Below are 14,410 nucleotides of genomic sequence, written 5' to 3'. Positions count from 1 at the left end.
TATGCCTAAACCTTAATAGTCTTATATACTTAATTAATAATGCTAAAATTATGAATAAAAAAATAATAATAAAAGAATTATATATCATATATATATATTGTCAATATTTATACGTTATACGTATATTATTTGATTTGTTTATGACTGATGATCTTATATATGTATATATATATTATATGCTTAATTAATAATGCTCAAATTATGAAGAAAAAAAATAGTAAAAGAACTATATATCAAGTATATATTGTCAATATTTATACGTTGTAGGTATAATATTTGATTTGTTTATTATTTTACTAAAATTTAGATTTTTTTAATCTTAATTTTTAATATTTTTTAATTTTATATTTTATTTTTAGATAAATAAGTTATTAACTTTTTATTTCTTTATTTAAATTATTATGTCAAGTATATTCTGAGACTAACCCGGAATCGTTTCTTATATATATATGAATGTCCAGTGATTATAAAAGAAAATTCAGAATTGGATCGATTTTGATCAATTTTTAAAAAAATAAAACCGATAATAGATCGAATCAAACTTGATACTGAAACAAATCCACTGATTCGATTCCATCCGATCCAGTTTACCCGTTCACCACTTTTTTTTGTTTTTTTTTTGTTTTCACACCGCTTGAACTTATACGGATGATTTTCCATCGTTAATAACTTAATTGGACACCGTTTCTGTATCCGTTTCTTCGGGAGGGGAGTGGACTATTAGCGAGAGAGAATGAATAAAGGCGGCGGCGGCGGCGGCTTGGGAAGTGCTGCCGTCGGTGCTGGAAGCGGACCCACGGCGGCTGCAGCGGCAGCGGCAGCTCAGAAGCAGAAGTCGTTGCTACAAAGAGTCGAAACCGACATCGGCAACATCGTCGACAACTTCAGCCACCTCGTCAATGTCTCCCGGGTAATCTTCTTCTTCTTTTTTTTTTTTTTTAATGTAAATACATACTAAATCTGTCTAAACCATGACTGTTTCTTGCGAATTTCTGCCCAAATTCCTTCTTATTTGGTCTGACATAAGTGGAGGGATGATAAATCTGATCCTCAGGGGAATGAGGATAAGGAAGCAGAAGTGGCCACGTTTAGGTAATTGGAAACTGGATAAATCATTTCCACGAAACCAGTATTTTGGCTCTTAGAACAATAAATTGTTCCAATATCTTCCAAAGGGCGGTGCATCTTCGTAATGCACCACCCTGACATTGCCCTTGGTCTAACCTGCCTTCAAGACTGAGTAATGGTTGTCTCCCCCAAATGGAAATCCTAGTCCTATGAGCCAGCCCTTTTCTGCCTTGACCTGGTCTCCTCCTAGTTCTTGGTAGCTTGGGTTTCTCCAAATAACTCAAAATATGTCATTTTTCTTTGTAATCTCACTGGGGTTTGCAGCAATGGAAGAACTATTTTGGAAACAAAGAGTTTTCAGTTTTCAGTTTCTACTTATTACAGAATTTTGTCAAGCCAAAGTAGTTGTGTTTTTCCTTGGAAAAGTATATGGAAAGTGAAAGTTCCCTCTAAGGTTGCTTTTTTCTGTTGGGTGGCTTCTTTGGGCAAAGTATTGACTACTGATAATCTTAGAAGGAGAGGTATGTTTATTGTTGATTGGTGTGTCATGTGTAAAAGGTATGTAGAATCTGTAGATTACCTTTTTCTTCACTGTGAAGTGACAAGATTCTTGTGGAATGAGGTTTTGAGTTGGACAGGATTATATTGGGTAATGCCTAGAGAAGTGGTGTATTTATTGGTAGGGTGGAAGGGTTTGAAGGGCTGCAAGAAGGCGGTGAGAGTTTGGAAGATGATTCCTCCTTGTCTTATGTGGTGCATTTGGCTTGAAAGAAATGAGAGATGCTTTGAAGATAAAGAACGCTCTTTGGGAGATCTTAGGGATTTTTTCTTGAGTACATTGAGTTCTTGGGCTAAAGCTTCTGTAATGGCGGATAATTTTCTGCATCTGTTTTAGTTTTCTGGTGTCAGTTTCTTTTTGTTTTTGGAAGTTGTAGGTGTTTCCTTTGTATACGTCCTGTGTAGTTGGGCTTATGCATATTTCTTTGAATAAAATTATTACTTATCAAAAAACAAAGAGATATTCTAGTTTTAAGATTTCTAAAGGAACTGCTAGGATGATGTTTAATGTCTCAAGAAGCGTGTGTTCAACCTTTAAATTCTACCACCAATGCTTTTGATGGCGGCCCCACAGATTTATCTCAGTAATTTCCCAGGGAAGGGTGCTTGTGGAATACAAGCCTGAGGATAAGTTAGATTGTTAAAGAACCTTGGACACTTTGTCAGCAACAAAAAAGAATAAAAAAGTAAGGATTTCGTGCTCAAAGATATCTTGCCTATGTCCACCTTATGGGTTAATATCAACTAAGAAAGTTTTTCGTCATCCTTCACCTTGGGACAATAGCCTGTGCCCTTCATTTCTATTAACACAAGACAAGGCTTCTGATATGTGTGGAACAGTCGTTCAAACATTAAAAATGAAGGACTCCACCCATTTTCATAAAGCATCTAAGTTTCTTGTTTAAAAATGCTTCTTTGTTTGGAAGCATGTCTAGAGTAGAAGGTACAAGCCATACAGTAGTATAGTTAACTATAGTGGTGATTCTCACCACTGCTGACCTAGGAAGGGGATGGGGGTAGTTTAGTTCAAACTTTTCATATAACCTTCCCATCAGATGTGTTGTTGGTTACTAAGCACTTGAGAAGATTCAGACTAACATTTACTGATTTCTAAAACTATGCATGAAGAATGGGATACAAATTGACCGAATCAGCATCTCTTTCTTTCAATAATGCCTTCGCTAGCAAAATCACATGACCTGAAACTTAGGGAAAGATCTCAACTGTCGTTGTTTTCTAACATGGATCATATTCGAAGTATGTGATGAACACTTTTTAGCTAGGACATGGTCTCCATTGTAGTTTGGCTTGCATCCTTTTCCCCAACCTCACCAGGGACATTAAAACATAAAAATTAAATGAGTTGAATACTTGATAAAATTGATACATCACACTGCCAATAAGGTAGAAATAAGTTTGTTTTTAAAGAAACATTCATACATTTTAAGAAGACACTCAAATGTATCACCAACCTTTTTCCTTTAATCTCTTAAGCGGCCAGCACACACTTATGCCGCTTTTAATCTCAAGGATCACAATTTCGTTCTTGTGGCCACAGGTGGAACATCCTTTAAGATATGGATATCACTCGATAACTTGGGTGTTCCAGTGCCAATCCCTGTGGACCATACAAGATGGCTGCCCCTACCTCTTCTTTATCTCTGATATTACTGTTCATCAATCATTAGGCCAAGAAACTGATTTAAGTCATTTGCATAAATTCCAAACAATCACATTAGCTTCCTTTCCTTTCCTCTCTTTCTTTTCCTTTGCTTTTTCATCATGTCATATAATTATAGCATTTCTTCTTTTTTTCAAATGGTATTGGATGCATAAAAGGGGCTACTTAGGGTGGCTACATAACTAGGCCTGCAACCTGGGCTGTGTTTGGGCCCGACCCGACTCTCAGGATACCACAGATTGACCCAACCCGACCTGAGTCGGGTCAATCCGTTTCTTCTCAAAGTCTGAAGCAACCATTCGTGACTATCAAACTGATCCTCTTCAACTCCAATCCACTCGAAAGCAAAACCTCCATAGCCAATATCTAAGTCCAAAAAGGCAACAAAGCAACTCCGATTCGTTACCTCCACCATGAATATATGAAAAGCCCATTCACAGGATCAAGAGATTGCATGTGCTCCACTTGCACCCCAGTGCACGATTAGAATTTAGATCATAGCCAATGAACAACACAAACACGTAGAGATCAAAACAGTAATTGATGTTAATTTTACCTAGGGTGGGCTGTTTTTCTCTTCTATGCATCTTCGAATCTAAGGTTGACCCCGAGCTGACCGGCAAGTGACGGTCCAGGCGGAGAGCAATCCGACCGTTGCTCTCAAACATTGCACGCACAAACGAGGCCTCCATGGTGTTTAAGAACCGCAAGTGTTTCTCGTTGGTCCACGAACTAGTTTGATGGGTCAGAAAGTGAGAGTCCATGGCACAGGAAAACCACCTCCGAGACGGTAATCTGTATGCGGCTGCATACCCCTTGATTTCTCGTTGTCTTGATTGCTTGCGGTGTCGGGACTTTGCTCCTGATTGGTGGGGGTTGGTTTTAGGGTTGTGCAGAAAAGAAGAAGAATTGTGTGAAAGAAAAGAAATTGTCGGATCATTTTGACATTTAGTGGGTTCGACCTGCAAACTAGTTCAAACCATGTTTTTTGGGTGGCTCGGGTTGGATCTATTGGACGGGTCGGGTTCTACACTTTTCTGTACAGCCCTATACATAACATCATAATACATGCATAATCATAGAGAAACATTGCATTTTCATTTGAAGAAATAAAGGTATGATCATATCTAATTACCTTGTTTTCATAGCTTGCACAATATCACCACTTCTTTTGCAGCCTAGGGATATCTATTAATATCAAACCTTTTTACTCTTGCTAACACATAAAATCCCTTTCATACATGCTTTTGTAGACATGGACAGATCTGATTTCCTTGATTTTAACTTGTGTTTTCAAAGAAAAAAATTCCTTTATTCATGAATAAGAACTTGGTATCAAGTTGACAGTGATGGCCTAGCTTCTATGGATGTTAAGGTCCTTGAAAAGTCTCCTATGGTTGTTGTTTCACCCCTTAGAAACTTTCTACAACCACCTTAGTATTCCGTCTCCTGATCGAATAGTGTTAGGTGTCAAGTGTAAGGAGCATGCATATGTCATTGTTTAAATGGCTAAAAAGTCTACTATGCTAGGGCTGATGGAAATTTATTTTTGTAGTCTCTCTAAAGCCTCTGTTCAGGTCTGCTTTTGGGCCTCAGATCTTTTCTTGGTCCTAAAAGTGAGATCTTAGGCCTCAAATTGCTAAGTGTTCGTGTGCATGAGTGTGTGTGTATTTAGGCTGCATAATTAGCCTCGTGATTTCAGTCTAGAGAAAACTTTCTTGGTATTCGATTTAAGGGTTGTGCAAGGTGTTATAACCTCTAGGGATACTTTAGTATATGAGAGGTGGTGCCATCAAATTGTTAAAGCAGGGAAAATCCCTCTAGGGAAGGGAAGTTCTCTATACATTCCTTTTAGGAGGCCACGAATAACAATCTTTTTCATTGATGGAGCATTTGAAGGAGTAAGGTAGGTATGGTTACCTTCTTTATACGGACAGCTTCCTTAGCGCTGCATGTACAGAAAAAGTGGAGAAACAATGGGTCACTCGCTACTTCATTGTGATGTTGCCAAGGCATTGTGCGATGATTTTTTCAACATGGTTGGACTTGCAGCGGTTATGATCTTCTTGCCAACTGGAGAGGTCTTTATGGCATCTCGCAAATTGCAGCAATATAGAAGATGGTTCTCATATGTCTACTATGGTGTATTTGGAGGGCATGGAATGACTGGAAATTTGAAGATAAGGAACGCTCTCTGGAAGAACCTAGAAGTCTCTTTTTCAATACTTTGTTTCACTGGGCAATAGCTATAGACTTCAATGGGCTCAATTTTCATGGTTTCCTTGTTTCTATTTCTAGATCCTAACTAGGTGTTTTCTTTTGTATACATCTTGTGTATACACAGTTGTTAGGAACTTAAAAATATTTCTTGGATTGCTTAACTAGGAATCTTGAATAAAGAGAAGAAACAGAGTTTTCATGAGTTCTTTGAGGCAGTTTGGCCTCTTTTATAGAACACCCTACAAATTCTAAATAATACTGACCAATGAATTCTATTGATAAAAAGAAGAGCTACATTTTTGGTCTATTGATAAGGATAGGCATAGCCCAATTACATAAGAAGATATACAAGAGATAAGACCTATTTAGGTCGCTATAGAAGAAAGAAAATCATGTATATTTAGGCCATTAAAATCTACGGCTATAGCCCAAAGAAATAAGTTGCGAAAAAATAAAGCTCGAAGATCCTCTAATGTCTGCTCCTTGTCTTCGAATGTCCGCTCGTTACGCTCTCGCCATATGCACCACATAATGCAGGTAGAGACCATCTTCCACACAACTTTGATTTGTGGAGCACCACTCGGCATCACCCAACTGGCTAATAACTCAACCACTTTGGCAAGCATCACCTAGTTTAACCCTATTCGACTGAACACTTCGCTTCACACGGCTCTCGCTGTCTCACAATGTAGCAGGAGATGATCCACTGTCTCGCCAGCTTTCTTGCACATACAACACCAATCTAAGATAATTACCAGACGCTTGTGCAGATTATTGGTAGTCAAAATCTTATCCAGGGCAGTTGTCCAAGAGAAGAAGAGTGCTTTGGGAGGCACCTTATTCCTTCACAAACTTCTCCATGGGAAATAAGTATTTGGTAGAAGTGTAAGGGACTTATAAAATGAGTGAAAAAGTCCCCTAACTTGCAGGTGTCCGCCATAACTTGTTTTCCCCCCAATCCATTCAGCTTCATAGAATACGCTAAGCTGAAGAAAGCTTCAAAACTGTCTATTTCCCAATCTTGGGCTGCTCTACGAAAAGTGACATTCCATTGGACTTGGTCCCCTGAACGAACCATGAAGTCCACCATCAAAGCTTCCTGATCACATGCCACTCGGAAAACGGATGGGAAAGAGTCCTTTAGAGCTACCTCTCCACACCAAATGTCCCTCCAAAATTTTATATGAGTACCCTCCCCCACCATCAATTTTGTATGGCAAGTAAAGACCCCCCCCCACCCTCTTCTTATTTGCTTCCAAAGCCCTCACAACATAGGACCCATTCCTCTCTAGTACACCAGCCCCAAAGATTGCCATGTTTGCAATCCACCACTACTTTCCAAAGAGCTTCCGATTCCATATTGTATCTCTAAAGCCATTTCCCAAGAAGTGTCTGATTAAACATTCTCAAGTTCTTTATCCCCAACCCACCTGGCAGAATTGGCCTGCATACTTTGTCCTAGCTGACTAGGTGAAACTTTAAATCATCTCCCATCCCACTCCATAAGAAATCACGATAGAGTTTTTAGATCTGTGCCGCCACGCAAGCTAGAATTGGAAATACAGACAAGGTAAGTTGGTAAGTTAGAGAGGGTACTTTTGATAAGTCACCCGGCCTCCTTTCGACAAATATAATCTCTTCCACCATGCCAATCGTCGTCGTATTTTTTCAATAACTGTGTCCCAAATAGAAAAAGCCCGTGATGTGGCCCCAACGGTAATCCCAAGTATGTCATAGGAAAAGAAGCGGCCTTACACCCGAGTGTGCTAGCCAATTGCTGAGTATTACTGACGTTCCCCAACTGGCACTAATTCTGATTTATCAAAATTCACTCTCAAATCTGATGTTGCTTCGAAGCAAAGAAGAAGTGCTTTCAGTGCCCTAAGTTGGTCTTGCTTTACCTCGCAGAAAATAAGAGTGTAATTTGTAAATAGTAAGTGTGAAACCGAGATAAGGCTCCTGTTTGGATCACCCATTGAAAATCCAGCTCTAAAACCGTTGCTAACCACAGTTGATAGCATCCTACTTAGTGCCTCCATGATGACAACAAAGAGAACAGGGGACAAGTGATCCCTTTCTTAGGCCTCGCGAGCTGTTAAAGAAACCCTCTGGGTTGCCATTGATTAGAACTGAGAATATTGCCGTTGAAATACACCATCTGATCTACATACACCATTTCTCCCCAAAGCCACATCTCTTTAATAAGTAAAGGAGGAAGTCCCAGTTTACATGATTATACGCCTTTTCCATATCTAGCTTACAGATAATCCTAGATTACCAGACTTTAATCTACTATCCAGACATTCATTGGTTATTAGGACTGAATCCAGGATTTGGCAACTCCTTACAAAAGCATTTTGTGGCTTTGAGATTATCTTTCCTTTGACCACCCCTAGCTTGTTTGCAAGCACCTTGGAAATGATTTTGTAAACCCCGTTTATAAGGCTAATGGGTCTAAAGTCCTTCACTTTCGATGCTCCTGTCTTCTTTGGGATCAAAGCAATAAAAGTAACATTCAGACTTTTCTTGAACTTCCCAGCCAAGAACAATTCTTGAAACACATTCATAATATCCTCCTTCATTACCTCCCAACATGTTTGGAAAAAGCCAATCGAAAATCCGTCTGGAACTGGTGCTTTATCTTTCACCATTTTTCTGACCACATCATATACCTCCTTCTTCCTCAAAAGCTTTTTTCAACCAAGACGTTGACTGTGGCTCAATAGAATCAAAACCAAGTCCATCTAATTTTGGCCTCCGACCCTCACCTTCTGTAAATAAATGTTCAAAGAAACTCACCACATGCTCCCGAATCACAGGAGCCTCTGTGCATTCTCTACCTTTGATTTTCAGCATCTCAATAGTATTATTTCTCCTGTGACAATTAACCACTCTATGGAAGAATTTTGTGCTTCGATCTCCTTCTTTCAACCAAAGTGCTATTGACTTCTGTTGCCAAGAGATCTTCTCTAGAGATAATACTCTTTCCAACTCTGAGGTCAGCTCTGTCTTACGTGAGACTTCTTCTAAGGTGAGGACTCTATCTTCAGTAATCCTCTCAAGATTCTGTAGTTCTCCCATCATGGTTTTCTTTTGCTCCCTTATGTCACCAAAAGTTTGAGAATTCCAAAGCTTTAAATCATTCTTTAAAGCTTTTAGCTTGCCTGCAAGATTATGAGAGGGAATACCATGAAATTGATAAGATGACCACCAAAGCCTTACCCTGTCCACGAAGCCTTCACTTTTAATCCACATGTTTTCGAACTTAAAATAGTGACGACCTCTTTGAATACCGCCTCCATCTAGCAAAATGGGAAAATGATCTGAGCAGAGTCGTGGCAGTCTCTTCTAACATACCTTTAGATAATGACTTTCCCAATCCAGCGATATTAGGAATCTGTCTAGTCGAGACCACATCTGACTATTAGACCTGGTAAAGGGATCACCTATTAATGGGAGATCCACCAGGTTAAAGTAAAAAATGCACTCTGAAAAATCTGTCATGGTTGGGCGTATACGACTGTCTCCAGGTCTCTTGCTAGGGAACCTTATTATGTTAAAATCACCACCCATGCACCAAGGGAGGTCCCACCAGCTATATATTCCATCAAGTTCTTCCCACAAATGCCTTTCTGATGTTGTCAACATTCGGTCCATATATTTTTGCAAATGCCCACGAGAAATTATCCTCCACCATTTTAAAGGAACATACCACTGTGTATTCCCCTACGAACTCCTCAATTTTCTCCATCACTCTTTTATCCCACATCATAAGGATTCCATCCGATGCCCCATTCGAAGTCAGATAAACCCAATCTGCATACGAGCAGCTCCATACACTTCTCACTAGTTTTCTGGTCACCTGAGGGGTTGGCCCAAGTGGTGGCGACCTTGGTCTTGGGGTATCACTTCGTTCAAGGTCTAAGGTTCAACATCTCATGGGTGCAAACAATCCTTTGGGGCCACACCCCTGGTGAAAAGTCAGCGATTTAACCAGTTTCGTGTAGGGAAACTTTCGAGGGTGCGGTACACGGGACTGGGGTTTACTCTGCAGGGGTGGCCGAAGGGCCCTTCCTTGGAGAGGTTCCCTTACATAAAAAAGAAAACAAACATTATTCGCCTTCCATTCCCAAAGTTTTTTTATGTGAAGGCGTTTATTATCCTCATTCAGCCCACGCATATTCCACGATACAATTTTTGGCTTCATAAAGAAATAGCAGTACCCTTCCCTTTGGTCCTATCTTAGCTTTAGCTACCCTCATTCAAAGACCAATTAAGTCTCTTAAGATCCCTCTGATTCTTGGATCCAGCTTTCTTAGACTAAGAATGACCCACCTTAATGGTTGTGAGAAGGGCCATAAATTGCTCTTCGTAACCCACACACTCCATTCCCACCACATGTTGAATGTCCTTTACCTTTTTGAACACCCAATCAGAGATCTCAAACTCATTTGGTAACAGACAGTTCAGTGGGAATGGCTCCCTATCCCCACCATCTCCCTCCCCCCCAAACAGGTTACATCCTTCCCATTCAACCAAAGTACCCACGTTGATCTCCACATTATCAGAGGGATGGGTAATCTCCTGTGTTTCAAGAACCAAAAACATATCCTTACTAACCTCCGTAAACCTCTGTTGTAGGCTTGTAGCCCCACGAGACTGTCCTCCACGAAATCCAAACTCATCTCGTCCCCACCTTCTGATAACACCTCATTAAACTCAAACATAGTAGATGACACCACTATCTGGGAAGGTGTTGGTTCCATGTTAAGGATCGGGAATTTCTGTGTGCAAGAATTATGGAAGAAAATTTTCGGTGTCGTTACTTTACCTTCTTCCTCTACGCGCGACGGGTGGGATATGCTCCACCACCGTCGCCGCGTTCACCACCGTTGTGACGGAAAGCATCCCAGAATGCTTCGGCGCTCGAGTCTGTGCCACCCCCTTGGTTGGAAAGCCATCCATGAAGTCGCCGTTCACACTAGAGGGTACCAGCGTGCGAGAATGTCTCTCCGTTGGTACCACCTCACTTGCTCGGCGTAGATGCTGTCGGAATCCAACTCAGGTGTCGCTGGCGTATTGATCGTGACCATCGGAACCACCTCCGACGGCTTGGTCTGGGTCTCGTTGGTTGATGGGCCTGCCTCACCAGCACTCCCGTCTTCTCCAAACGTGACCAGGGCCAGACCCTATTATGTCTCTATTTTGGCCCACGAATTGAGGCCCGTTACGTCAGCCCAAGTCCAACTTAGCGTTTCCTGTACCCACGGGAGCTTTATTGAATGTAATGGTTTCCTTGGGCCTATTATTTGGCCCATATGAGCCCATGCCTTTTACTCTTTTTTCTTCAGCCCATGCCTTTTATCTAACCAGCCCAAGCCCAAGCCCATCTTCTGATTCTCCTCAACACAACTTAAAACACATTCCATCCTCTCCTGCAGAAAATCAATCTGCTTTTTCATTTCTAGCATCCTCTTTCAAGCCGACAACGCAATTGCCACCACCATATTGCCTCTGCACAACACCTCCTTTCAGACTGATAGGCATGTCAGACATTCCCGTCTTCTGTTGGAGGACCTCTCTGTACGACCGCCTGTTAGGTTGGTTCACTACCACCATCTCCAACGACGGCACCTAGACTGCCCCTCCTTTGTTGCTACCCACATAGCCACCCTCTCTACCAGCTTCCCTCAGTGCATCCACCATCTTCCTCCATCCTTTGTCGTGCCTCTCCTCTGGAATGAAGATGAAATTTCTTCTACCACCACCTCCGTACTCCACTAGAGCCATGTAACCATCGCGTGAGTTGGGGCATCTCTGCGCAATGAACCCTCTGTCTCTGTCTCTCTCACGATGAGCTGTATAGAACTCTTTTCCTCCTCCCCTCAAACAGTCCTCTAAGGATTTGGCAAACCAGAATGTCATGGACCTCCCCAGCCTTTTTTCCTTCACAACTCTCCAGCTCCTCTAAGTGATGAGCAAATATTTTCCATCCCTCGTGAACTCAAAAGCTCTTGCTTCTATGACTATCTGGTTCTGGAATCCCATTTTACAGTTCCAGTCAAATAGTTACCTCGTCGTTAAACGCCCCCAGCCACCATTGAAAACGTTATGCGGAGAGAAAATAGAGAGAGAAACCAATGTTTAGAATATGTAGTAAGTGTAATAAACTTACTGATATTTCCCAGTTGATAATTTAGTTTGAATAACATCACTCAATCAATATGAATTTTTACTTATCAATCAATAACATCACTCTGTTGACGACAACTACTGCTCTAACTTCACAACTCGAAAAGTAACTTTCTACAGAGTGCACGATTTCAGCATGGGTCGAATCATATCTACTTGTTTCTCAGCCTGCTCAATTTCAATACTTACTTCGCCACCTAGGAAAAACATTCATACCATTACTATCAAACTCTTCTTATTCAGGCTAAGGTTTAAACATTCCTTTAATACATGCTTTTCCGAATGAGATCAAATCTGGTTTTTCTTTAACAACACTTGAATTTCCAAACTTTGTTTGTGGGGACAAATTCATAATATACCAACTGGTGCCCATAACACAATAAACAATAATTGACAGCATTATTGTGAATTATATTCTAAGTTGGGACATTAAATTTTCGGGTATGACATTACTGTTTTGACTGCTGGTTGCTGCACTGTAAGTACTCAATCCAAGGCATCTTGCAAAGATGACACAACATGAGCGTACCCAAAGGTTGTGTTTGTGATCTTATCACATTTATACTGAGATAGTGTGCATTCACATATAGAAGTAGGGTCAATAAACGGATAGGTTTGCTAAGGAAAAAGCAGTTTATAGATACTGCTGAAGTCCATCAGATCTACTAACAATGAACAGCAATCAGAAGAAGCCTAACAATGAAGTTGATTGAATCATAACAATGAAAACTTGTAACATTGCTTTATGAGCAGAAAAGAACATGGAAATTAATAGAAAGCTTCTCATTGGTAAAACGAAAAGAAGCCTCATCTGTTCTAGATAGGTCAACACGCCTAAACACATTATTTGAAATACCAATGACTTCATTGCTCTGATTGAGCAAATGTACTTACAACGTCAATGATTCAAAATTCTTTGCAGTTGGTTTGAAGTTTTTTTGGGTACTTTGTGTTGTTCCCACCTGTTTTAGAAGGGAAGAGTTCCTAGAATTTGCTGAAATGTAATATTGGGAAGGGGAAGTCTAGGGCCTCAAAGCCTTCTTAAAGCGTGGAAAGCCATTCCATGGCAACATTACCCGAGGTGTACTTGCAGGAAACTTCTTGCCTAAGGCCTGTGCACCCTTGCGATTAGCCGGGACTTTGTTTTTGGACAGCTGGTGCCAACAAAATAAACAAGGAATGTGAAAATGAAATATATAAGTGTACACAGAAAATAAGGGGTCAGCGATCTTGTAATGGATTATTTCCTTTTTCTTTTTCATTTTTGTTAAAGATATCAGCTATGTTTTTTATGTTTTTCTATTTTGGTAAAGGGAAGTTTTACTAAAGCTGGCTTTGTTTTGATACAAGCTTTGTTTACTGTAGGTGAATGATCCACCAGTAAGAAATTCACAAGAAGCCTTCATGATGGAGATGCGTGCAGCTAGAATGGTAAGAGTAGTTGCTCCTCTCTCTCTCTCCCCTCTATCTGAGAGGTGTGAAATGTGACATATACTTGTCGCAGGAATCTCATTTGTCTATATCTTGATTGCGAGCTCACGAAGGGTTTTATGATGAAGGAAGAAGGTTTGGATTGTCAAGGAATTTTGGAGAGTTTTCTGTAACGGAAAATTTTGCCCATGTGCTTGGCCTAGAGTAAAATATGACCTCAGTAAAATCTGTGGTGCTATCCTTTGAAATTTCTTAGACCATATCAGTTCCCGACTTTTGTGCTTGTTTCTTGCAAAAACTAATGCTGCTGATTGTGGATTGAGAAGTTTTACTTTGAATGTACTTGGCTGGGGTCTCTCTGGCCTCATCAGTATGACCCTAAACTAATGCAATATTTCTAAACCTTCAGTTTATGATTGCTTACACACATTCTATTATAGGTTCAAGCAGCTGACTCCCTGCTTAAGTTGGTGTCAGAGCTTAAGCAAACAGCAATCTTTTCAGGATTTGCATCCCTTAATGACCATGTGGAGCAAAGAACAGTCGAGTTTAACCAACAGGCAGAGAAGACAGATCGGATGTTGGCTAGAATTGGAGAGGAGGCAGCTGCCAGCCTCAAGGAGCTTGAAGCTCATTATTATTCTTCTGCAGAGAGGGCGAGTCAATTGCAAAATGGGGATTTACGATGAACAGCAAAAGAGCAGCTGCTGCTTGTTTCTTTCTTGATTCCCTGCCCCCCCTCCCATTTCTTAGTTCACCCCTTTTTTGGTGGGGTGTGGGGTTGTCGGACCTGTTCGACCTTGATTTAAACTCTCATGAGGGTCTATAGCAATATTTCCATTCAAACATTATCTGCAACTTCAAGTTTCTGTTATAGGTTAACTGCATGGTCTGGATCATTTATAGGTTCCGTTGTAAATGTTTCCATGCTGCCAGTGTAAATTGTCAATGAATCCAACGGGGGTATGATTCAGAATAGGTTAGCATCCGTATGTGTTTCTTTGGGTCACACAATGAGCACATGCGAACTCTACAATATTACACTAAAAGACGCCAAATTATGGCAGAGAATGAGCATCCCTTAGAACAGCCCAATCGTAAAGGCTGGTCACCTGGGTCCCGAACCAGGTACCTAGGTATATCCGGACTGGAATACGGGTTTCAAATTCGGGCCGGAACCTCCAGCAATTAACCTTGGTTATAACTTGAGCCAATTTCTAGGTGAATCTTGGTTTTGAAAATCCGAAAATCCGAGTATTG

The 14,410-nt window shown here is 40.7% G+C and overlaps 1 protein-coding gene across 1 annotated transcript; it reads left to right on the top strand.

Annotated features, from left to right (window-relative positions):
* Window positions 1-474: 474 nt before the first annotated feature.
* LOC109006332 (mediator of RNA polymerase II transcription subunit 22a-like) lies at window positions 475-14,142 on the top strand. The gene is made up of 3 exons (XM_018985584.2): window positions 475-910; window positions 13,085-13,150; window positions 13,591-14,142. The coding sequence occupies exons 1-3, from the start codon at window positions 734-736 to the stop codon at window positions 13,837-13,839; spliced, it is 492 nt and encodes a 163-aa protein (XP_018841129.1). The 5' UTR covers window positions 475-733; the 3' UTR covers window positions 13,840-14,142.
* Window positions 14,143-14,410: the final 268 nt, after the last annotated feature.

Source organism: Juglans regia, chromosome 13 (genome assembly GCF_001411555.2).
Source record: "Juglans regia cultivar Chandler chromosome 13, Walnut 2.0, whole genome shotgun sequence".
Taxonomy (NCBI): Eukaryota; Viridiplantae; Streptophyta; class Magnoliopsida; order Fagales; family Juglandaceae; genus Juglans; species Juglans regia.
Note: the sequence above shows the minus strand (reverse complement) of the source record. Positions and strands in the feature narration are given on the sequence as shown.

Coding starts and splice junctions, on each gene's coding strand:
- LOC109006332 (XM_018985584.2), top strand. CDS start 734: ATGAATAAAGGCGGCGGCGGCGGCGGCTTGGGAAGTGCTGCCGTCGGT. Junction 911..13,084: donor ACCTCGTCAATGTCTCCCGG/GTAATCTTCTTC, acceptor TGTTTACTGTAG/GTGAATGATCCACCAGTAAG. Junction 13,151..13,590: donor AGATGCGTGCAGCTAGAATG/GTAAGAGTAGTT, acceptor ATTCTATTATAG/GTTCAAGCAGCTGACTCCCT.